Source organism: Eptatretus burgeri, chromosome 16, assembly GCF_056783735.1.
Source record: "Eptatretus burgeri isolate ZD-2024b chromosome 16, Ebu_testis_v1, whole genome shotgun sequence".
NCBI lineage: Eukaryota > Metazoa > Chordata > Myxini > Myxiniformes > Myxinidae > Eptatretus > Eptatretus burgeri.
The window spans coordinates 23,856,748-23,880,743 of NC_140976.1; the positions used below are offsets into that span (position 1 = coordinate 23,856,748).

At 44.1% G+C, this 23,996-nt stretch overlaps 1 protein-coding gene across 10 annotated transcripts in view; it reads right to left on the bottom strand.

Annotated features, from left to right (window-relative positions):
• Positions 1-19,182: 19,182 nt before the first annotated feature.
• The window catches only part of FILIP1 (filamin A interacting protein 1), a 180,328-nt gene continuing 175,514 nt past the window's right edge, over positions 19,183-23,996 (bottom strand). For all 10 annotated transcript variants that reach the window (XM_085859313.1, XM_085859318.1, XM_085859319.1 and 7 more), the window contains one exon: positions 19,183-22,278. In XM_085859313.1, the coding sequence (XP_085715439.1) occupies positions 22,099-22,278 (180 nt within the window). In that variant the 3' untranslated portion in view covers positions 19,183-22,098. The remainder of the gene's footprint in view (positions 22,279-23,996) is intronic.

Below are 23,996 nucleotides of genomic sequence, written 5' to 3' on the forward strand. Positions count from 1 at the left end.
GCAACTTTTACCTGCTTCTGGTTGGTGACGACGCCGCCATTTTTGCGCCATGGCTTCATGTGATACTGTTTGAATATTTTTTTGTATGCGTGTGTCGTCCCCCCCGTCCCCCCAGATGTTCAGTTAACTGGGAAAAAAAATATCTGGAGCAAGCGATTCAGAAGCTGGGTAGTTTGAATGTGGGATCAATGGGGGTTAGAGGAGTCGAGGTGGTGGAGATGATGCAGAGAAGGAGTTTGGAAGTGTTGTGTGTGCAGAAGACCATAAGGAAAGGAGATGGGGCGAGGAGGTTGGTAGGAGGATACAATCTGTTGCATGCGGGTGAGGATGGAAGGAGTAATGGCGTGAGAATAATCCGCATCAGAAGAGATCAGCAAGCAGGTGGTCAGAGGGGAAAGATGGGAGGAACGGAGAGTTATGGCATGGTTGGTGGTCCCGAGGCCAATGGTTTGTGTTATTTCGGTATATGGGCCACAAACGGGAAGGACTTCGGCGGATGGGCAGGAATTCAAGGACGCACTGGAGAGGATGATGGGAATGGTTGAGCTGGAATTGATACTGTGGATTGCAGGGGACGTTTAACGCGCATTTGGGAGTGGTGTTGCCAGGTGAAGAGGAATGTTTTGGTAAATTTGGTTGTTGTACGAAGAATAGAGCGGGTCAAGAACTGGTGGAGCTGGTGGTGAGAAATGAGATGGCCAGAGCTGGTTCATTGTTTCAAAAATGGGAAAGCTTGTTTCAAAAACAAGATTACATATAGGCGTGGACATCATAGAGCAGGACTGGATTTGGTGGTGGTAAGGAAGCGACAGTTGTGGAGGCAGTGGCGGGAGAGCATGTTACCATGCAGCACAAGCCTGTGGTGTTAGTGGTACGGATAGAGAAAGGGAGGGAGGTTAAGAGCAGGGTTCAGATTATTCGGCAGGGGAAGTGTTGGGGAAACGTCCTCATATAGTACAAGGAGAGGTTGAGGGCGAGGTATGAGAAAGTTGGTGAAGAAGCGGAAGGTTTAGAGGAGGGGTGGGAGAAGTATGGAGAGGCGTTTATGCGAATTGCAGAAGTTTTATGTGCAAGGACGTCAGGAAAGAGTGCATCGTTGAGGGATATAGAAACCAGGTATGGTGGACGGAGGAGGTAACGAAGCCAGTTGGTGAAAAGAAGGAGGTTTAGAAGAGGATAGAGAAGATCAGGGACAGGAGGAGGCAGCCAGATGTGGGGTTGCTGCACCTGTATTGGCAGAAAAAGAAATCAGCAAGGAGAGCTGTGGATAAGGCGAGGAATGATATGGAAGTGGAGGTGTACAACAAGTTGGAAGAGGATGGTGGGAGAAAGATGATATATAAATTGGCTCGTGAGAGCGATGAGGATGTAAGGACATGAAGGGGGGCAGTGATGAAGGATGGTGGCGGGAGGCTAGTGACCGAGAGAGGGTAGTATTGAAGGTGTGCGAAGGATATTTTGAAGAGCTATTGAACCGGGAAGAAAACAGCAGCGAGCTGGAGTTACCGTGTAATGTAGAGGGAAAATGGAGTTGGTGGAGATCACAGAGGAGGAAGTGCGGACGGCATTGAAGAGGATGAAGAAGGGAAGAGCACCAGGCGTTGGTGGGGTGTGCACAGAGATGATAATTGCAGCGTTAATCTACCCCAACCCACCTCCTTCAAATTCCCGGCTTTCCTTCCTGAAAGTCCCTGGAACATCTATCTTGTTTACCCTGAGTACCCCAGCCCCATCCCTCTCCCTTCCACAGGTCTCCTCATGTCTCTGTTCCCCACTGTTTTGTTCTTCCCCCACCCAGGCCTCTTGTCTCCTGCTCCCCTTGCTGTATGTTCTGTGTGTTAGCTCTCATACGAGCCTCGACATTGTATAAAAAATAAAAATAATAAAAGGAGTTGGAGTCAGTTGGACGAAGAGGCTGTTGAATATATGTATGAGCAAAGGTCCAATTCTGGAAGAGTGGATGACAGGGTTAATTGTGCCAATATGGAAGGGGAAGGGCGATGTTCAAGATCCGTGGAAGTACAGGGGCATTAGGCATTACGCTCCGAGGTCATGTGATGAAGTTGCTGGAGAGGATGATGGATGGGTTGATAAGGTGGACTTTTAAGATGGAGATTGGAGAAGAGTAGCATGGTTTGAGAAAGGGTAGAGGGATGATGGATGGGATGTTCATGCTGAGAAAGTTGGTGGAGAAGACGTTGGAGGTGCAAGGTGAGATGGCATTGGGATTTATGGACCTGGAGAAGGCCTACAAAACTGTCCCGGTAGAAATGGTGATGGCGATGCTGAGATGGATGGGAGTGCCGGAAGTTGAAGTGAGGTCTGATGAAAGATTGCCGACTGGTAGACTGCCGGCCATTTTAGTTGGAAAAAAAAAACCCAATGCCGAACACGTCATCAACCATTTATCGAACATGCATTTACCGATGTAAAAACTTGGCACACACATAAAGAATGATGGCTCACATATGCATGTCATTGTTTTTTGAGATCAAATCCAAGATGGCCGACTGGTGGCCATTTTGTTACTTAAATGGAAGACTGGCAGATGGAATTTAACCTGAGCAAGTGTAAGGTGCTGGGGATGGGAAAGAACAATGAAAATAGAGATTACAGGATGCAAGGGGTAATTTTGAAGTGTCACACAGGAGAAGGATCTGGGGGTGGTAATAGATATTTGAGGTAAGCAGGCAGCACAGTGTCAGGCAGCTATAGGTAAAGCAAATAGTGCTTTAGGCTGTATAATGAGGGGGATAAATTATAAAACAAAAGAGGTGGTGTTAAAATTGTACAGGAATTTAGTGAGGGCCACATCTACAATATTGTGTGCAGTTTTAGTCATCAAGTTCCGGAAGGACATCGATGCCATAGAGAGGGTTCAACGCAGGGCTATTAGATCGATTCCGGGCCTAGCGAGACTCAGCTATGAGGGGTGGCTGAAGGAGACAGGGCTTTATACACTAGAAATGAGGCGGTAACGAGGAGATATGAAAGAGATGTTTAAGATAATGAAGGGTATAGATAAAATAAGTGAAGAAGAATTATTCAGCAGAAATAGACAGTGATAGGACCAGGGGCCTTACAGAGCCTGAGCGTAAGGAAGAGGGGAGTTAAGATGGTAGCAAGGCAGGGGACCTTCACTCAGAGAGTAGTTAATGCAGGGAATGGCCTCCCTGAAAAGGTAGTGGCAGCAGAAACAGGAGATAAGTTTAAATTAGAATTAGATATGTACCTGGAAGTTATGGAGATAGAGGGGTCTAGGGATGTTGATAAGACTTTTAGGTAGTTTGAGCATTGCTGGGTGATTGTGTACATTTGTATGGAGTGCTGTTGGTGGGGGTCTTGTCATGGAGAGGTTGTGTGGTTGATGTGTGTTTTTAACCAAGCCCATGCCCCAGCCCCTGAGGGGAAGAAGAGGAAAAAAACACTACAAAAACCACCCCTAAAAAACAAATAAAAAAATTTATTTCATTAATTAAAAACATTTTTTGCATTTTCTTCCTTGGATCTTGTGTACCGAGGTTGGTGTGGTGTTCGCACAGGCATGATGGGCTGAATGGCCTCCACCTGTGTTGGATTTCCTTGTTGTTAAATGTGTCCCAAACCATTTCTCAGACCTGCATGGTCCGATTTTGTTCAAACTTGCAACACAGCTCTCCTTGCAACACGGGTGAGAAAAGACACAAAAAAGCAGCTATTTCAATAATTTATTTGCACGATTTTTAAATGGTGAATAATGTATTTAATAAACAACCTTTATAATAGTTTAGCTTCTAACAAACTTTGGAATAGTTTGTAAACAAACTGTATTTCACATGTACATGGATATGTAATTCACATATTATTAAGGAAATAAACATACGTGGCAAGTTAGAGGCAACGAAAATCGGGTTGGTAGGAATCAAAAACAGGTTTATTTTATTTATTTACTTTTACCAAACGTGCTAAGAACTCTTTTCGAGAGATTGTCAGTGATACAAAATACACAGGAATACTGAGATAGCCGTTCATTGACGAGTAATGATAGAAGTTCAAAATAATAAAACTTCATACTTGGTGATTGTGTAACACGATATTAAATATGAAATGATCCATGTAAGAATGCCCTTTCTGTTTTATGAGCGTGGAGGACTGAGAGTTGGGGTTTGGAGGGGGGAGAGCAAAGATGGGACAGAGTTGGGAGGGGGAGGTTGAGACTTTGGGAGGGAGCAGGGGTTGAGGACTTTGGTGTGGGTGGAGGAGGTTGAAGAGTTGTGGTGGTGAGTGTGAGGAAGAGGTTTGAAGACTTTGAGCGGAGAGGGAATTGAAGGCTCCAGGTTGGGATGGGGAGGTTGAGGACTTGACTTGGGGTTTGGGAGAAAGGGTTGATGACTTGGGGGTTGTGGGGGGGGGAGGAGGTTGAGGACTTGAGGACTTGAAGTAACATTTTAAATTGTGCAGATGTTCTGTGGGTCGAGTAATACTTCTCAAAGCAAGAGGAAAATGTATACTGTGTTATAATCGTAGAAATGGAGGAAGTACACAAACAACAACCACAGCCATAACGCCAGCAGCAACAACAACTACCTGTGATAAAAGATACATGTTTCACCTGTTTCACTTAGTTTTACATCCTCACTGACAGTCACAGATGGGTATACAATATGTTTGTGAAATACAACATTCTGTCTTGATTAATCCGTTAATGAAGCAACGGGTAGGCACGGTTAGTCACAATCATAAACTAGAGGGGGAGCACTCGGGAGAGTGCAAATCCTCCGCCACCAATACTGCTGGGTCACTCAAGTGAACCTTATATCTTATTCATTAAATATGATGTCAACAGTGCTGACAGAGTTATAGTTCTTTTCTCCATTGGGGGGGGGGGGGTTGGAAATCACTTAAAACATGTAAAAAAGAAAAAAAAAATTTTTCTCAAACAATTTTTTGGGGGGGGTTGGAAATCACTTAAAATATGTAGAGATGCAAAAAAAAATTTTCTCTTACAATTTTTTTTTGGGGGGAAGCCTGGTGTTGGCGCAGTGGTTCGGGCAGCGGCTTGGGATCCAAAAGGTCCTGAGTTCAAGCCCCGTTGGGCCACTGAATTAATACACCAGGGGGTTGACTCAGCCTGTCCTCCTTCCAAGGTCGGCGAAATGAGTACCAGTATACTGGGCCGGTGTATTCCCGGTTAAAATAAGTGTACCATATCCCTGTGTTGTAAGAGGCGACCAGGGTTGCGTCAGAAAGGGCATCCGGCATAAAACATGTGCCAAATCACTATGCGGATCATGCGGATGACCCCTAACGGGAGCAGCCGAAAGCTGAAGAATATTTTTTTTTTGGGGGGGGGGGTGTAAATCACTTAAAACATGTAAAAATGCAAAAAAAAAAAATCGAAATTTTGTTGAAAAAAAAAGTTGCAAAATTTTTTTTTCTCTAACAATTTTTTTTGGGGGGGGAGTTGGAAATCACTTAATACATATAGAAATGCATAAAAAAATTCTTTTGGGGGGGGGTTGGAAATCACTTAAAACATGTAAGAATGCAAAAAAATTAAAAAAAATTTCCTCAAACAATTTTTTTAGGGGGGTTGGAAATCACTTAAAATATGTAGAAATGCAAAAAAAAAATTTCTCTAACAATTTTTTTTGGGGGGGGTAACAATTTTTTGGGGGGGGGTTATAAATCACTTAAAACATGTAGAAATGCAAAAAAAAAAATTGTTTCTCCAACAATTTTTTTTTTTCTTTGGGAGGGTGGACCAAGTCCAAAATTTAATGGCATGATCCTTGGACCATACCTAACCCCCCCCCCCCCACCAAGTTTCGTCGAAATCCGTCGAGGAGTTTTTTTCCATAATACTGTTCACAAACAAACAAACAGACAGGGGTGAAAACAGTAACCTCCATCCATCTTCAAATATGGCGGAGGTTAACGAGAAAGCATCTCAAAGTGCAAAGCCCGTCCGTGTCTGCTTTGCAAAACAGTAAAACTTATTCATTGGTGTTCTCCATATTCTCATAATAAAGGTTTATTGAAAAATTGATGACAAAAGCTCAAATGGTAAATAAGTAAAGAAACATGAAATCAATTACAACACCCAACCGCCTCGCTTGCAAACGTCTCGTGCTTGCAAACCCCCTTCTCCTGCAGATGGGGTCGCAAATGGCCAGGGGAATGTCCTCCAACTTCCAGACGCAATGCCGTGTATGGATGGACCAAACAACCAGGTTGTAAAGACTTCTTTAGTGGAGACCGATGGGTCCTCTTGAACGAGAAACAGCTTTTGGACATCATCACCTCTTACATCTTGAGAGCTTTTTTCAGAAAAGGTAAAAAGGACAATCATCCAGTGTGAACATGTGTCGGTTTCTCACCGCAGACACTAGGTGGCGTAAAATGCTGTGTTTTGACACCAAATGGAAATATTGTAATCTGTATTTTTACAAACAATTCACCTTCAAGACAACTAAACCCATAAAATTAGAGAAGGAATCACATGGGATTCAGCGAAATCCTGACAAATTCGGAAAGCAAGAAAAACTTGTTACACCTGTGATTTGATAACCAAAATTTGGGGAAGCCCTGCATGTTGCTGTTCATCTGGTTTGGACATTCCCTACACTGCAAATACTTTCGAGTCACAAATCATAGGTCGAGAAAATAGAGTTATCGACTTTTACTCATGACTAAAAGGTTGATGACTTCGTCCAGTCTGAGCGCTATCCCATAAGCTGTAAAGCTTGAGTACGGGTGAATACAGTCACAAATTCAACAAGCAAGAAATGGTGAATCAGCACCTGACCAATTTGGCGTCGTGTGCATGAAATAATATGATCCACTCGGTGACTCAGGTGTCATAAATGACCAGTGCCCGTGAGAATTAAGCTGCTCACTAAAAGTGGTTCAATGATGGTAGTCCCGTGGTTAAAAGGCACGAAAACCCACTGAAGATAGGGCCGTGACATGGCATGTAGCTGTGGGTGCAGAGAGCAAAGCACTGCTGCAGGATAGGGCCATGAATGCAGTTTAACTCCAGTGAACTCCAGCAAACTTTAGTTTAACTCCAGTGAAACTCAAGTCCATGAGTCATTTCCACGACTGTGTAAATAGCGAGCTTCCAGGCAGAGAAGACATCTTCAGACTTAGGTGAAAGCCTTCCTCTCCCCTCATCCCTCAAGGGGGAGGTCCGAGAACCCGGTAGTAGTGCCGGGTAAAATGATTGGTTTGAAACCAGATAAAAACCACGCCTACACTACTACCATTGGTTGGACAAGTAAATGTCACAAAGTTCATGATGGAAAACTCCTAACAAGTTGGCACCAATGAAAAGTACACTTCAGGTCTGTGTGACTAAAGGATGTACAGTACCTGTATTGAAGGTATTGGATCGAAAATGTGAACAAGACCTCCTTGTGTTCACATGAAAACTTGTGTGGTTCTAAGGAATATTCATCAAAACTCGCACAACAAGCTGAAGGTAAATCCTTATTTAAACTTGGTGATTCAGGTTTCTTCCAATTATAGAGAAACATTCGGACGAAGACGGAGATTATATAGGGATTTAGTGGAAATTTGAGATTTGAAGAACAAGAGATTGAGAGAAGAAGATACAGAAGACAAAGGATAATGCAGAAGGTGCATCTGGAGGTACCGACCCCTAATCGTTCTGATTAAGGTTTCAGAAAGAATAAAGAAGATTCCAATTCGTTCCAAATAGTCCTTTATATAGGGCAATAGGACATATCCCTTTGGGTATGAGTGATAAACAGGGAACGCTAACCTTCCCTGCTGCAATTACAGGCCTTTCCACTTGTACGTTACTCTCTAATAAAGCTTTTCACGTACCTTCTCCATATATAAAGTATTAAAAATGTTTAATTCGACTTATAAAGCCACACGAAGAGGAACTTGATGACTAATGTGTTAACTATGCACCACAAACCTCCGGAGATACAGGATGTCCACAAATTACCGATGCAAATTCAAAACGTAATTAACTAACAATTAATTGAGATACAATGATGGGGTTTACAAAATCTGAAATAACATTTCTCAAAGTTTTATTGTCACGATCATCATCCGAATCCCAATGAACTTGTGTGGGGGGACTGCGCTCAAACGACTCACAATTATGTGTTCCACATCATCACTTGCGCTTGGCTGCCTTGACCCCCTTCTTCTGCAGGATGTTACAAGTCTCCATGAACTATTTGTGCCACTCATGAATCGTTTTTCTCAAAGGTCATCCTGATGCTTCATTCAACCTGTGCAACTGATTCGGTCTCCATTAACTCGGCAACACACTGAGCTTTTCCTTGTGGGAATGCCATTTGCAGTAAATGTGACGTCATGTAACAAAACAGTCAACAAAACTTTGAGAATGGTGCCAAGCTGCTGTTGCTGTCAGTGCCACATCATCAGACAGAATCATTGAAGTAACATCAATCCTCACCTTTCGCAATGGCCTTTGGTCAGCATCAGCAACTTGTCTATAAATCTTCCATACTCCCTGAAAGATGAATACGCGGAGAAGGCATGACATTGGCACAACTTTGCACTAAAACCCGTTAGCCAGGCCTGATACTCACGGAAAGACTTGGATTTTTTTTTCCCGTCGAACACACAATGCCTGAACGTACTCTTTTCGAAAGGCAGTGGGGTCTTCGACTAACTTGTACTCTGCAGGATTGATGCAAGGCCCTACCCGCAAAGTATCACGATGACAGTTTGGGCAGAATAATAATTAGGGAATCAAACCCAAAATAAGAGCATACAAGCTGGGCGACTCACCAGCTCAATTACAAGAACAAGATGACGCTGCTGAAATCCTTGAGGAAAGTACTGTGGGATCATTATCGTCCACCAGCAAATGCTCGCGGACGAGTCATCAGCTTCATGTCCATATTGGCGGTACGCCAGGATGTAACGCCCTGCCTGAAAAAGTACCAATCTGACATTTTATAGATAGCTCAAAGGTAATTACGCTTCCTTCCTTCCATACAAGTGCTGCTTCATCAGGATGAAGATTACCGCACTGGGGTTGTACGCGGGCGTGGAACATCGTCAATTCAACCAGATTGTGTAAATACATACATGTGCGAGTAAAAATATAGGCCAGATGTAATCTTATCTTGCTAGTCCCCACAACGCAGTTTTGAAGGTGTTGAGGGAAGGTGAAGTGGTGAGGTCCTTCTCCAGGTGGTTCCGTTCCCTGCAGGTGTGGCGAAAGAAGGGTGAAACATATACCTGAGTGCCGCAACTCGTTATCATGAAGATATCATGATGTCCTCTGGTACGTGATGATGCTTCAGTGAGGTATTCATCCCACCTGATGTCCACAATGTCGTAGTGAATGCGGTACATCAAGGCAAGACGACTTTGGAGTCGTCTGCTCTCCAAGGTGGGCCATTGTAGTTCTTCAAGCATAGCCGTGACACACTGCTGGTATGACCGTAGTTACCAGTGGCATAACGAGCACCTCTACGCTGGACCATCTCAAGCTTGTTGAAGTTACGTCGAGTGTGAGGATCCCATGCTGTTGCAGCATATTCCACGATTGGTCGGACGTAAGTTGTGAATGTGGTCTTCTTAATGATGCAGTTGCATCGGCTGAAGTTTCGACCCAGGAAGGCATTTGTGGAGTTTGTTTTCTTGACAGTTGCATCCACATGGGTGTTGAAATTCAGCTTTGAATCGATGTGGTGCACACCAAAGTATCTGGCCAGGTTAACCGCTTCAAGGGTGTGGTCATGAACATTATAAGATTGGAGGATGGGCTTCCGCTTGTTGGTGATGTGAATGACCTGGCATTTAGATGGGTGAAACTCCATCAACCACTTCCTCTCCCACTCCTGTAACATGTCAAGATCCATCTGGAGACGAGTGCAATCCTGGACAGATGCAATACGCCGGTAGAGGATGCAGTCATCTGCGAAGAGACGTCGTGTGGAGCTTGAGATGCTCTCTGGTAGATCGTTAATAAAGATCAGGAAAAGTAGACCGAGCACACCACCAGCAGGCTGAGCACATCGATAGAATATAAACTACAGATTAAAAAAAAAAAATTTTTTTCATGAAAATGGGCTCTTCGGGGTTAAATAGTGGATTCGTCCTATTGTAATTTGCATATTTACATTCGATGTATTGAAACCCCAATTTGGATCTGCTAAAACAGTGTTTAGGAGGGCTTTTTGTGTCTTTCCACTGATAAATATGCTTTGTTACTCATTTATTTATTTAATTAACAAGTGTTTTCCTTTCTTCTCAGGACGAATACCCAAATCCCCCCCCCCACGGGTTCTCTTTTGAATCTGAACAATTGACAGGGTATTCAAGCCTGTCAACCAGTGAACGCCTAATGACGTCACACGAGGGACGGTTTAGAACTGAGGTTCAGAGGAGAAAGTTCAGTTGAGAGCTGGGATTCTCTCAGGTGAGAGCTGTGTCGAGTCCGAGCTGAGAACCGAGAGAGTGAGGAGCATGAGCTGTCTTCACCACATTCGCAATTCGCGTTCTCAGTGCGAGGTAATATTGTTGCGGGGCTGGGTATCGGTGGTGAGCACGACCGCTAGAGGGAGCAGTAGAGTCGGCTCCACCGAAGACACTGGAATTGATGTCCGAAAGGCACGGTTCCCTTACTGGACCATGAATCGCCAATAATTCAACCACATGGGGTAGGGTCAATTGCCAAACTTCAATATACCTAATTACCCACGCGGACAAAGCTACTGGGGAATTCACACCCTCGACGGACCTCGAGCGGAACGAGCCGTTACCGAGCTCGAACCGTGTGTAACCCGAGCGGAGATTACCGAGGCCCGTCGGACCAAATGAACAATTTACGGCCTCGCTATTTCTCAACACACACCGTGCCAAGCCAATGAAAGAAACACAGAAACGAGCTGGAACATTTAACAAAAGGGATATTTATTTATAATGGGGGAGGGGAGCACGCAAGAAGGCAGAGTTAACTGAATACTGAAGGAATAGCAATTTATGTACAAGCACTTATGCAGTTCTACTTAATAGACTGGCGGCACAACACACACACACACACACACACACACACACACACACACACACACACACACACACACACACACACACGTACACCCAAAAGAAACGGACCCGTCAGGTCTTTATTGGAGGCCTTCAGCTCGAGGAAGGGCGAGCTGGAAGTCAAAGCCTATTCTCGGACCTCTCCGCCTCGTGCGGTCTTCGACGATCCGGTGTGGCAGGACTCGAACCCGCCACACAATGCCGCTCCAAGCCCAGGCAGGCAATCATCGCGGGGCAGGCTCGCAAGCACACAGGCCACCAGAGAAGCCGCTCTGTTGGCGGGACCCCAGGAAGGCAACGACTGGCTTCAGAAGACCACCAGAACTCTGAAGACCAGTAGACAATTCTCAACTCTGACGACCAGAAGACAATTCCTCCGACAACTCCCGTTTTAGCCCACCCGCGCTTCTCTTATCCCACGCTCACACTCCCTCATTGGGCAGAGAGAATGCTCTATGCCCATATTTGGAGCCAAACCATAACGAAACATTTGTGCCCATATTTGGGGCTAAGCCAGAGCGAACCGCTTGTGCCCATATTTGGGGAGGAGCCAGCACACCAACGTCCAGAGAAACCCCGCCGAGCACACTGGACTCCGCCTACGTACATGCTGACACACACGCGTGCAATGGTGCCGGTGGATGATGGTGGAAGGAAGCGAAGGCAGGTGTCGTTGTGGTTGTTGGTAATTTAAATCCTAACTATCAAAATAACTGACAGCACACATACAATAAATTACCCATTGAACATAGGACGGACCCTAACTAGAAACACATACTTACCGATATAGCTGATGTATAGGACCTGGCTGTTGTGTGCAGTAAGCTTCCAAATTTGCAACAATATCACCGACAAAATGGCGGCGCCCAGCAATGCAACAACCCAGTGAACTTCACCCAAATAGAAAGGGAGGGATAACCCTTCCCTTGTCCTTTTACTCACGACTCCCGACATGTGAGTGAATTCTCTAGTTTTGTCTCAGAACTGTTGTGTATTTATTCCATTCCCTGGTAAGCTGAATTATTTATTATCCCTCTTGGTTCTTTGGCTCGGCGTCTTGGAGTTATGTCCAGAAACATGAGGTTCGAGTCCGATAAGATACAACCATGCGTGATCGTCACGATATATACCACATAATATTGTTGAGGTTTCCCGCCGGCACATCGCCACGAGCACGACCCTCGATGGAGCGGGGGGGGGGGGGGCGTCGCCTCGGCTCGATCGCCCGGAATGTCAGATCGCCGGCCCGGAAAAGTCGGGGTCGACGGGTCCAGGTTATTTTGGACCGAAATACGCCAATGGGGAGATCACGTGGGGTAGGGTTCATTGCCAACTTCAACTTACCTAAGTACCCACGTGATCCAGCTACCGGGGTACTTCACCCTCGGCGGAACTCGTACGGAAGCGAGCCGCTTAAGCGGGCCCGTTCCGTGTGCGTAGCCGAGCGGTGGTATCGCCGAATTCCGCCGGCCCGATTATCTTGTGACCCTGGCAATGGTCGACTAATCCCTCACACGCACGACATGCCCAACCAATGAAGGAAACGACACGACGAGCCGAGTACATTTAACAATTGGGGTTTTTATTACAAATAATGAGGGAATTGTTCGGGAGCACCCAAGGGAAGATTTATACCGAATCAAAGAAATGCAAATAATATACAGCACAGGCACTTATACAATTCACTACTTAGTGGACGGGCCCACGAACACACACACACACACATACACACACACACACACACACACACACACACACACACACACACACACACACACACACACACACACACACACACACAGTCGGACCAATGGTCTTGATTAGAACCTGCCTCGGACCTGTCCACCTCGTGTGGTCTTCCAGCTGACGAGTGACCCAGACCAGCGTCGCGAAGCGGTCCGCAGAACCAGGCGCCAGCGAGACGCCTCCAATCTGTGCGGTGCAGTCAGCACCGGACCCGGCCAGAGATGCGCACCCGACAGACTGGACGCGCTTCGAGCCCACCAACGCAACCATTCGTTGCGCCTCCTTCGTCGTCCCCTGAGATGTGTTGTCCACGAGCAAGATGAGCGCCCAGATGACCACCAAGGCCATGTACCGAGATGTGATCCTTCCTTTCTCTCCCACACAACACCGCGGCTGTGTATAAATTTGACTCTTTGGGGGGGGGAGAAAAGGGGGGGAGGATAAACGTCTCTGCCCCCTCCGTTCTTAGTCTGAGGTGGTGAAGTCCTTGATTGGCCAAGGAGGCCCACTCTTCCCATCCTGGGTGGAGTCCCGCTCTGAGGTGGTGAAACCCCTGATTGGCCAAGGAGGCCCACTCCTCCCATCCTGGGTGGAGTCCTGCTCGGAGGTGGTGAAACCCCTGATTGGCCAAGGAGGCCCACTCTTCTCATCCTGGGTGGAGTCCCGCTCTGAGGTGGTGAAACCTCTGATTGGCCAAGGAGGCCCACTCTTCTCATCCTGGGTGGAGTCCCGCTATGAGGTGGTGAAACCCCTGATTGGCCAAGGAGGCCCACTCCTCCCATCCTGGGTGGAGTCCTGCTCGGAGGTGGTGAAACCCCTGATTGCGAAGTCCTTTTCTTCTAGGAATGGCTCTGTGCGTTCCGCCCCTCCCCCACTTGGGCACTCCGTCAAGCAAACCGGTGGGTGGGGGTTTAACCCTTGACCCAGTAAGCTCGTGGGGGACGCTTGGGATCTGAGGGGTTGCAGCTGTCGTTTGTTGCAGGAGATGGGGTATTCTAATTACAAATCGCAGCGCATTCACACATAATTACCCGCTAGACTAGGGAAAGGGCTATCTATAAAACACGTACTTACCAAGATAACTGAGCTAAAGGACCTGAATGTTGAGTGTGATAGTTTTCCAAATCCACAAGAATATATACATTTTAAAAAGGCTCTTCTGGCTAAACAGTTGCATGGGCTCCACCTATTAGACGTGAGCCTCGCAGAGCTAGAACCCCCTAATCTCCGCAGGATTGTGCTGCAGCCAATACCGGGAAGAGAACGAAATTCTCAATTTTATAGACCAGTCCACCCCAGAGTTGGAACATTCACGTTTCCTCTCTTCTCACTAGGAATACCCCATCCCCACCACCGGTGGATGGTCGCTCTCCTGCAGCAAAACTTCACCTGCTCAGCAACATGAGACTGAGGAGAAACCGACATCAATCAAAGAAACGAGGTCATTTGGCCCAACATCGCTGTGGTGCACTCCCACATGAAGTTTTTCTACAGCTTCAAACATCAATCTTCGTAATGGTATACTACAGTCTAAATAGTCTGATCCTTATTGGGTGATCCAACTTGTACAATATAGTGTTGTGGAAATGACTCCTTGTGGGTTAAAGATGCTTAATCTTAGGTGAAGTTATTTCCTAAAAGTGAATGTCCAGCATAAGTGTGAAGTTAAGATATGCATCGCTTATGTAATAGTTAGATGACGTCTACTTGTAAAATTATCAACCCGTCTGACCCCGTTTATTTATGTTTTACGCTTTGAAATCTGTCATTTGTTTCTTTTTAGCGTTTGCCAGGCCTTGATGCGCAAGTTTTGGTGGGTAGCTCGACAATCAACAACTATTGAAGACTTGCAAAATATATATATATATTTTTTTTTTATGCCTATTGTTTGTGTCCTTTATAATGTCCTTAAAAACAGTAAAACAGTATGTGTGTGTATATATATATATATATATATATATATATATATATATATATATATATATATATATATATATATATATATATGTGTATATAAGTATGTGTGTAGAAATGTATGTGTGTGTGTATATATATATATATATATATATATATATATATATATATATATATATATATATATATATATATATATATATATATATATATATATATATATATATATATATATATATATATATATATATATATATATATATGTTGCACTTTGTAGCTCACAAGCGAGTCATTTCCAATGATCACATATTCTTCATGCCTGTTGTTTGTGTCCTTTATAACATCCTTAAAAACAGTAAAATAGGATATATATATATATATATATATATATATATATATATATATATATATATATATATATATATATATATATATATGTTACACTTTGTAGCTCACAAGCGAGTCATTTCCAATGATCACATATTCTTCATGCCTGTTGTTTGTGTCCTTTATAACATCCTTAAAAACAGTAAAATAGGATATATATATATATATATATATATATATATATATATGTTACACTTTGTAGCTCACAAGCAAGTCATTTCCAATGATCACGTATTCAAAATGTTTGGCAATTTGTAACAAATTGGGCTGGCAGAATGGCATGGAGGTACGCACACTTTCAGTCTTGTCAAGCCTTGGTTTGAATCTCAGCCCAGCTATAAACTGTCGCCCTGGTGTTTCACATGAAGGGAGAGGAATAAATGTGTGTGCGTGTCACACATTTATTCCTCTCCCTTCTGTTAAACATGTTAAATAAATGTTAAACTGGGCGTCACAAATGCTGGAATTAGTTGGTGGATGTTAAAGATCCCACACAAAGAGTCGGCGAGCAATCGCCGGCACCATGGCTAAATTACAGATTCCTCCTCTAACCGAAAGGGGGCACTGCATCAGCAGCACAACTCCTCCCTTTTCAAATGATGCCACCCAGAGCCATTTTCTGCATACAATAAAATGAGACACGAATATGAAACTGAAGGTCGTGTTGCCAGTGACCCATCGGTTGATGCGACATTGTGAGCGTAACAAATTGTTCAGTTTTGTGATGACAAAGGAGTGTTTTGAAACTGAAACAAGCTTTGACCCCAAACAAAATATACAAATAAGACATGCCTTTCGTGTCAATGAAACCAAACTGTCCAGAACACGAAAAGGTGCCCTTTCCGCGACCTTCTAAAGCAAGATTTCCGAGACTCTGTTGGAACTACAGGACTGCAATTCTTGAAAACAAGACACAGAACACGTATCCAAAGATGTGTCCGCCAATCTGTAATGCTTTTTCTCACTTCAAAGGAGATCTTTTTGCTTTGTTCAGCTTGTGAAGCGCGTTTCCCAAGGCGATTCGAATTCGCAGACTGCCAGACAGTTCGTCTCCCACTGAAGGTCTCTCCAAACCAAGATTACCTCCCTGCAATCAATCTATATGCCTTCGAGTTCCATGACAAAAAAAGACACCAGTTTCATGCCTCAGGCTTGTGTAGTGGTTTCGAAGAGAAGAGATCGGGTGAGCACCCTTGGACCAGTGTTTCGTTTCTGTCGGTCACTTGCTGGTTTTTGACACGGCACAGCAACTTTTTAGGCCGACACATCAATTTAGCTCTAAAAAGGCAAAACCAGGCACATAATGGACATATTAGTGGAGATTTGTGAGAAGGAATGAGACCAATTTATTTATTTTTTTTAAGAATTTCTTAAAACTGTTTTTTTTTTTTTTACAAAGATAAGAGCTTCATAAGTGGAGATTCAAATCAACTTCGAGAGTTCATAGAACACCGTACCCTGCACAGTCTTGAGAAACAAATACATGGGTGGGGTCAATGAGCGGCAAATTTGATTGGTCGTGATGACGTAAAATGTCGTAACAATTTGTCCAGGTACTGTGTACTAAACTAAAAGGTACTAAATGGACGGAAGGGTTTTGAAAATGCTAAGAAGGCGATTTGTGTTCTCCAGTGTTGAAGTCTTTAATTCACTTGAAATTAAATTAAGATTTTAAATGGTGCTGAATTTTTTTTTTTTAGAAGTTTACCTTTGTTGATGCAGCATCTTTTACACCACCTTATTTAACTCGTTACATTAGTTCTTCATGCCTGTTGTTTGTGTCCTTTATAACGTCCTTAAAAACAGTAAGTTTCTTGTTTTTAATCGTTTTAAATTTTGTTTGACAGGCAGATAGGTAAAAAAAAAATTATCTCACTCCTCTGCACAATATGCAGTTGGGACAAATTCAGAGCCAAAGTACTGCGAAGCTACTGATTCATTTTCTGATTTATGTTCAAAATAGAAAAATCAATTGAAATTAAGTTGTTGATCCATCACAGACTGATGACGTCCATAGACAGACAGACAGACAGATACACCAAGTGAACCAATTGCTTCACCCCGTTTTTCGCTTCACGTGCACAGAGTAATAATTATTCCTTTCCTCAATCGAGTAATGCGTGTCTGGTGTTGGCTTAATGGTTAGGGTGGTGGGCTTGGGATCCTTGGATCCTGAGTTCAAATCCCACTCGGATGTTGAATTAATACCAGGTGGTTGTTGACTCAGCCTGTCATCCTTCTGAGGTTGGCAAAATGAGTGCCAGCTTGCTGGTATGCTGTGTCGGAGTGGTGACCCGTCCAGGATTGTGTCCAATAGCCAAGGAGACTGCTTCGGCAGCATTAATGCTCTGCACAGAGTATGGTCCCAATGGATGGATCTGGTAAACACACCTATCCATGTTACCTATTAACATCATTTATGGTACCCATCAAAAAGGAGGGACAAGGCAATTACTGCAGAATAATGAAGTATTGTGATAATTTCATGTGTGAGCAGAACAGGTCATCGATCCGGTACACACTCGTATTGTCTTCAAAATCAATTAACACTAAACAATAGCAAATCAGATGACGCCACTCAATCTCCCAGACAAAAGAGTATCCCAAGCAAAGAATCGGAAGAAATAAGGCCTCAGCACAACATTGGCTGCAATATAATACTGCACAGTGGCATTGCATTTTAAGCAATCAGGGACACAACATTATTAATTGGATATCATTCTGCTCGATATGACTGCCAAAAAAAAGAAAACAAATATTGAAACGAAAATATGAGGGTAAATAGGCCACGGAGGCAGATTCAATGTACAATATCTACAGTGAAGCATGGTGGATGATCAGTATCGGTTTGGGGCTGTATTTCAGCCAACTACATCATTGATCGACACAAAGCTGAAGGCACTCTGATTGCTGACGTCGGTGGATTTTGAGCCAGCATGCCATTCCTTCAGGACCAAGACTCATTTTTCTGCAAAGAGAACGATGCCAAGCACAAGGAGGCCGAAGGAACACTTTCAACCCTGGCTTGGCCTGCATGGACTCCAGATATGAACAGGTGATTTGCGGTTGGATACAAACTGACACACTCAAAAAACGAACAACCAACTCAGTAGAATTGTGGGGAATAATATATGAAGCATTCATAATACGATTTGACAATCGTACACTGATTAACTGGAAGGCAGAATGAAAACAAGGTGTAATGTAACATGTTGAGCATCGGGCTCACAAGCAAAATGCGAGCACATTGCACAACCTCGTCCCTCTTTTTGTATAAACCATCATCATTTCAACACCTGCTGGCAATGTTTCATCGTTTGGGACTTCTGTACGTGGGTCACTTGCCAATTTGTATTGCAGTTTGTGTGTGTACGTGTGATAATTGCAACGTATAAAAACCCTCGTTTTCATAACATTGGAGCTTTTAAGTAAAGAAATTACAATATCAGATAAATATATCAGAAAGGACTCCGGCGTGACCCATATTCTGATGATATAGAAAACCATAATCCCTTGTTCTGGTAAAACTTCCAAAAGCGTTTTTTTCTTTTCTTCTTCTTCCAGAAAACCGATTTGCAAGTGTCTGGTTCTCTTAAGAATAAGAAGTTTGCAACTATTACTTCATCCACGGGACATGCCGACCGTTCAATCATAACTTAACAAAACAAGCCGACGTTTTGGCCGATGCACTCAAGTATCCTCAAGCATGCAGACAGGTGCAGCTGTGGGAGTAACTGGGACCACGCGGAACGAAAGGCTCTGCAAACGCTGAGAAATGTCAGCGTTTAGCGAAATAATCCACGGAAAGTGGGATCCGTACACAGGGAGGCTGTCAGAGCGTCCGAGTAACGAGCGGGCTGGGATCGTGTTGACAAGGAGCAAGGCGGTTCATCGTGTTGAAATATCGTCGTGTCAAGGACATCCCACCCTTACATAACTGTCCAAAAAGAAAAAAAACCCATAAAAAAACAAATCCCTCTTGGCAAACATCCTACTCTTTGGCCAATAAATCACTGATGGTTCCTTCCAGATCAGGAAAATGCATTCTGTAACCACTTAAACAAAACCAGAACCCTTCCCTGGAGAAGGATACACATTTGAATTTTTCCTTTATTTAATACTTTAAAACAATATTTTCACACCAAGTACCACTGTACATTATACCAGTGCGAAACGAACATGGCAGAGACATTAGGTAACAAGGCCAGACTTCTGTTAAATACCTGGATCGCAGTATGTGATGTGAGCAGGTGATTAAACGCACCTTTGAATTACTGTGCTTATAACATACCGAGCATTGTGTATTGCTGATTAAATCGATGTACAGTGTTTACACAAAATCAGAATTCCAATTGGAAAGCCAATATTACATTAGTTCATGATGTGTGTCTCCTGGAAGTGTCAGGATAAAGATTTACATCACCTACTGCACTGTGTTTTGGCTACTGATGCTGCGGTGGGGGCTGGGGGTGAGGGGATGCGTGGAACTGTCTAATATGACCACCTGTCTCATGTCGGCAAAACTGCTTGCACTGATCAATATGCTGCAAGTTTCAATGGTGGCAACCAGACTACGACACACAAGAAACGAAAATAAATTGTAGCTTTTGAGTGGTGACAGGTATAATTAACTGGTGGTAGCTTGTGCAGAAGTGTTAATTAGCATTTCACAAAAGTCAGGGTTAGATGTGGATACCACCTTGTTGCACATAAATGCACCCGCCGCAAGTAGGTGACTGTGCCAAACCTCAAAAAAAAAATCCTTAAAGTCAGCAATGGCAGACTGTGCAAATCCTAAATAGTTGGCCACATCATGAAACCCTGGTGAGGATTTCTCGAGCAGTGCAGAATTGAAGATAGCCCTTGGTACTGATTTAAAATTTTGTGACATTATTAAACTGTAAACATACTTCAGCATTATGCCTGGTGTTGGCTTAATGGTTAAGGTAGTGGGCTTGGGATCCTCGTGTCCTGAGTTCAAATCCCGCTCAGCTGTTGAATTAACACCAGGTGGGGTTGACTCTGCCTGTCATCCTTCCGAGGTCGGCAAAATGAGTGCCAGCATGCTGGTATACTGTGTCGGAGTGGCGACCCGTCCAGGATTGTTCCCAATAGCCAAGGAGACTGCTTCGGCGGCACCAACGCTCTGCACAGAGTATGGTCCTAATGGATGGATGGATACTTCAGCATTCCAGGTTCAACGGTAAGACATTTCAGGGTGTCTATGGTATCCGATCTGAGACGCAACGCCCCGAGAGCTCAGGGCTCGGTTCATATGGTCACCGAGTGAGCATAAGTACCATTGTAGTACCGTAGGGTCCATCATGGGGCAGGACTCTGGACTGGTGAGAACAAGATGGTGCTTATGGCACGGCATCGTCGCATTGCGTGCAATATACGTAGTTTTACACAAAACATCTGCTCTTGGATGTGCAACACCGGTAACATCGCGAGAGAGAACGTTGCGTAGATCCCAGAGGCATCAGATTCGTAACACCAAACTTGTGGCAATCGCTATAGAGGAAACAATTGCACGTGCGAGCAATACACGAGATTACAATATAAATTCAAGATGTTGTTGAGTCTGACCCATTAAGACGAGCCTGGCCGACTCCCTCAACCCTCATTAATCCACCCTCCCACCCACATCATCAGAAGGTTATTTACAAAATTACTTTGCGTTCTGATGTGTCATTTGGCATTAAGAGAGGTTGGTGTGGAGGTGTGTGTGTGTGTGTGTGTGTGTGTGTGTGTGTGTGTGTGTGTGTGTGTGTGTGTGTGTGTGTGTGTGTGTGTGTGTGTGTGTGTGTGTGTGTGTGTGTGTGTGTGTGTGTGTGTGTGTGTGTGTGTGTGTGTGTGTGTGTGTGTGTGTATTTGGCAATTTGCACATCGGCTGATTAAAAACGCTAAAGGCTCCAGCACCAATTCAACCCCCACCCCGCCCTCCCCACAAATACAGCACTAAAATAAAGTATATATATATATATATATATATATATATATATATATATATATATATATATATATATATATATATATATATATATATATCATCCTGTATATATTTCAGTGCATAATTTGTGTGGCCAAAACTAAAAGGTGTGTTGAAATCCCCTTTTCTCTACTTGCTTGACATGTAGCATTTCCTCTGAGATCAACGTTCGAACACTTCCACAACAACATTCGGGAAACGCGCATGGTCATAACACAGAGTTTGTTCTTTTCACGTTCAGGCAGGGAATCAATTCCAATCACATGATGAACATACACATAGCTCCTGCTGAATGCTGATGCAAAATGGCCGTGGAGCCCACCCCACGAACACAAACGCGAAGGACGTGCAGAGGCTAGCATTATGTGCACGGTTCGTTTCGCATTGTGCTCATCTGCGTGCTCAAAGCGTCGAGACGCGTCACCCTTCAAGACCCCGCATGCTGCATCACACTCGGGTTGTGCAGAAAAAAAATTTCCGCATTGCAGCTGGAGCTTGCGATTCTCAGGCATTGATGTGGGAGAGGCACAGAGACAGAAAGAGGAAGCAAAAGACCAAAAACAAAATAGTAATAATAAATAAAAAACATCATTCAGGCCGAAAGAATCTTTAAGACATCGAGAATGTGAGTGCGAGTTTTATGTTAGGATAGAATCCAACAGAATCCTCACCATGCTCTGTGTCTGCATCACAGTGCTCTGCATCGGTGGAGGCATACTGGGTACCGCGCGTATACCCTTTTTGCAACTGTGCAGACACCGACAGCACCATGAAACACCAAATGTGTGGCAAACAAAAAAGGGTAGGGTTAACACAAATTGCCATGACTGAAAACAGCGCTCGTTCCCTGCAGGTGCCTGAAAGGCAGAGAGGTTCACTGCTCTACACATCCAAGGCAAACAAGATGGGAAACAAACACAGGAAGGCACAGTGTGGTCAGGGCCATAGGGGAAAGGAAGCCAGAAAGTGCCAAGCCTCAGCACGCACTTGAGCAAGCAGCAGGCTGATGCTGAGGCCTAGTTTTTGCTTAAAAGTTGCCCTCCACTGACATGGGGTTTCTTGAACTCTATCTTAACGGGCTGCCCAGGCTCAAGGCGGGTGGCAGAAGAAGCCATGGGGGAAACTTTGGCAAGCTTCATGCTTCGTGGTACCGGGATACGTGTGGAGGAAGATGTTCTTGAAGTCGTGCATGTCTCCTGTGGATGAAGAAACAAAAGGTGTTGGTGAGACTAAGAAGAGATGAAAGACGAGGGGTGGAAAGGATCTAGAGACAAAACTAAGCAATAACAATAAATAAGGTGAGGATATATATCAAAATGAAGAGCACAGAGGGTCACAATCACTTCAGTCCAATCAAACAAACAGGTTCGTTCAAAAAGCATACCCTTATCAACAAACATTTCCAAAAGGAAAATCTCTATGAAAGCAAAACAACAAACTCAATTTATACAATGCTCAATTTCATTCACAACAAACTACTGCTGTGGCATTTCTTTTGGGATGACTGGTTCACTCAATGAAAGAATTAAGAAGGAACATCCATGATTACTCCTCTTTCAGGTAAAATAAACTGGGGAAAAATGATCCCAACAACAAGAAGCCGTATCATTATATAAATATATATAATCTCCCTCCCTTTTACCTCCCTCGACTCTCCTTCTCTCATCCTCCCCCCAACCACACCCATATCTCTCTCTCTATCTCTCTATCTCTCTCTCTCTCTCTCTCTCTCTCTCTCTCTCTCTCTCTCTCTCTCTCTCTCTCTCTCTCTCTCTCTCTCTCTCTCTCTCTCTCTCTCTCTCTCTCTCTCTCTCTCTCTCTCTCTCTCTCTCTCTCTCTCTCTCTCTCTCTCTCTCTCTCTCTCTCTCTCTCTCTCTCTCTCTCTCTCTCTCTCTCTCTCTCTCTCTCTCTCTCTCTCTCTCTCTCTCTCTCTCTCTCTCTCTCTCTCTCTCTCTCTCTCTCTCTCTCTCTCTCTCTCTCTCTCTCTCTCTCTCTCTCTCTCTCTCTCTCTCTCTCTCTCTCTCTCTCTCTCTCTCTCTCTCTCTCTCTCTCTCTCTCTCTCTCTCTCTCTCTCTCTCTCTCTCTCTCTCTCTCTCTCTCTCTCTCTCTCTCTCTCTCTCTCTCTCTCTCTCTCTCTCATTCCCTCTCCCTCACCCTCTCTCACCCCCTATCCATCCATCCATAATTTTTGATGCGACTTTTGCAATGAAACCACAAAATGATAGCAATGCAATGGCAGGTGAAATGGTGTCCACAGGATGGGTTGGTATGCATTTACCTCCATTACCGATCTATCGCATCCATTCAAGAAATGACAGATTTAATGTATATAGCACTGTGTCACAGGCCTGGGCTCAAATTGACAGCAAATGTCGTTTGACAATCTACCATTTGCTTCGACAGGTTAAACACAATGCAATATATATGGAGGCGAATTGTAAAAATTTCCAAATAATGTTCGCTAACATCAAGCCGGTTGTATCGTGAGAATGTAGAGGGCGTTAACCTCAACAGTCAGCTTTTTCCTTTTCCCACATGACATCACTGACTCTCATGTAAACTTTGGCTTATCACCAAAAAGTGAAAACATTTCTCGAAGTTTACATTGAACGACAATAAAACGAATCACTTCTCAAGAAACATGGTGCCTCGACATAAAAAAAAGGTGGTGACTTTCGTGGGAGCTTTACAACAATAACAAAAAAAGAAAACAGAAGTGCAGTGTTGGCACTTCACACCAAAATTCGCAAGGAAACAGAGGAAGCCATTGTGTGCCTGGAGTTGTTGGGACGCAGGTACGAGGCATTACCATCACCAGGTAATTGTGGCAGTACCGCTGCGACTCTATGCTGACCATTATATATTTCAGTGATGAGACAGGCCTTTTCATTATCATCCATCAGGACAGTGAGGG